General features: G+C 36.2%; 1 protein-coding gene across 1 annotated transcript; it reads right to left on the reverse strand.

Moving 5' to 3' along the window:
* Positions 1–751: 751 nt before the first annotated feature.
* On the reverse strand, positions 752–1,596 carry LOC141816782 (uncharacterized). Its single transcript, XM_074704516.1, has 2 exons — positions 888–1,596; positions 752–780 (listed from the first exon to the last, which is right to left on the reverse strand). Exons 1-2 carry the CDS (start codon positions 1,579–1,581, stop codon positions 752–754), a joined length of 723 nt encoding a protein of 240 aa, XP_074560617.1. The 5' UTR covers positions 1,582–1,596.
* Positions 1,597–1,913: the final 317 nt, after the last annotated feature.

Here is a 1,913-nt window from a genome sequence, read left to right on the forward strand (position 1 = left end):
CCGTAGTATTCGCCACCACGATCAGATCTGACTTTCTTAATTCTTTTGTTGAGTTGATTTTCAACTTCAACCTTAAATGATTTGAAAACGTCCAATGTTTGAGCCTTTTCATAAATAAGAAATAAGTATGCATATCTAGAATAATCATCAATGAATGATACAAAATATTGTTGACCATTCCAAGAAGGTGTTGGAAATGGTCCACAAACATCTGTATGTATCAATTCCAATACTTCTGTAGCTCTATATGCACCCTCTTTCTTTCTTTTGGTCTGTTTGCCCTTAATGCATTCAACACAAATATTTAGATCTGTAAAATCAATCGAATGTAAAATGACCATCCGATACAAGACGTTCAACTCTATTTCTAGAGATGTGTCCTAAACGTCTGTGCCATAATGCACCTGAGTTTTCAGCATTAAATTTACGCTTAGTACCACGTGATTCAGCAGTAAGAATCTCAATATAAGAAGCATTTATATCAAGCATATATAGATTGTCATAAAGTATAAGTGAACCGGTTCCAACAATATTAGAATTAATAGATAAACTGAACTGATTGTTTCCAAACGAACAACAATAACCTAATTTGTCCAAATTAGAAACAGAAACCAAATTCCGTCTAAATGACGGCACAACAAAAGTATCTATTAAATCTAAATAATAACCAGTGCTTAACAACAATCTAAAATGCCCTATTGCTTCCACTTCTACCGACTTGCCATCACCCACATAAATGCATCTTTCAGCATCATTTGGCTTTCGGTAGCTCAGGCAACCCTGCATAGAAACACTTATGTTAGAAGTAGCACCGGAGTCTAACCACCAAGTGTTTCTAGGTACTGAAGCTAAATTGACTTCAGAACAGACCAAATTTAAAAACGTACCCTTTTTCGCACGCCATGCGTGGTACTTAGGACATTCTTTCTTTACATGATCAGGCTTGTTACAGAAGAAACAACCTTTCTTGTCATTATCCTGCTTTTGTTTCTTCACATAAGGACCTTTAGTAGCCTCATTCCATCTTTTCTTGCCCTTATCTTTAGTGGTGCTTGCCAAATGGGCACTTTCAGCCTTATCTTGCTTCAATCTCTCTTCCTCTTGAACACAGTATGAAATGAGCTCATTAAGAGTCCATTTCTCCTTTTGACAGTTATAACTGATTTTGAACTGACTGAACTGATTTGGAAGAGAAATAAGCACTAAATGCACAAGCATGTCGTCCGACAATTCAAGTTTAAGTGCCTTCAACCTTGATGCAAGGTGGGACATTTCCATAATATATTCCCGAACATTTCCCTTGCCTTTATACTTCATGGAAATCAAGCTTTTCAGAATTGTGCTTGTTTCCGCTTTATCGCTTTTGGCAAAGCGCTTCTCAATCTCATCGAGATATTCCTTAGCTTTGGTGACACTATCAGACACCGCACCTCTAAAAGCCTCAGGTATGCCGCGCTTGATGATCATAAGACTCATGCGGTTAGAGCGATCCCACTTCTCATAATTAGCCCTCTGTTCAGAGGTACTAGAAACTGTAGGAGTAGTAGGTTGCTCTGTCCTAATCGCAAGATCTAAATCCATGCAGCCAAGAACAATAAGGATGTTCTCTTTCCAATCCTTAAAATTTGTTCCATTAAGGATCGACACTGAACTTAAGTTAGCAGAAATTGTAGCAACATTTGCTGTAAAAAGAACATAAGAATATAACATAAATAACATGCTCATGTCGAATAAATAAATATAAATGGTAAATCCCATCAAAAGATACCTAGTGCAACAATAATATCAAGTCTTTGGACAGTAATATTATTTGCAAGTGGTACTCTTGTTGTAATAATCAAACACTAACAATAATGCATGACAAATAATAAACCTATCTTTGGATCGATTTATTAAATTCATGAAAAACCTTA

This window comes from Curcuma longa, unplaced genomic scaffold, assembly GCF_044706935.1.
Source record: "Curcuma longa cultivar G26 ecotype Majalengka, Jawa Barat unplaced genomic scaffold, ITB_CL_G26_1.1 contig_18148, whole genome shotgun sequence".
Lineage (NCBI taxonomy): Eukaryota > Viridiplantae > Streptophyta > Magnoliopsida > Zingiberales > Zingiberaceae > Curcuma > Curcuma longa.

Bases quoted from the DNA above. Each gene is read 5' to 3' on its own strand.
- LOC141816782 (XM_074704516.1), bottom strand. From the start codon at position 1,581: ATGGATTTAGATCTTGCGATTAGGACAGAGCAACCTACTACTCCTACA. The intron at 781-887 runs GTACGTTTTTAA...GTTTCTATGCAG, and splicing joins CGCATGGCGTGCGAAAAAGG to GGTTGCCTGAGCTACCGAAA.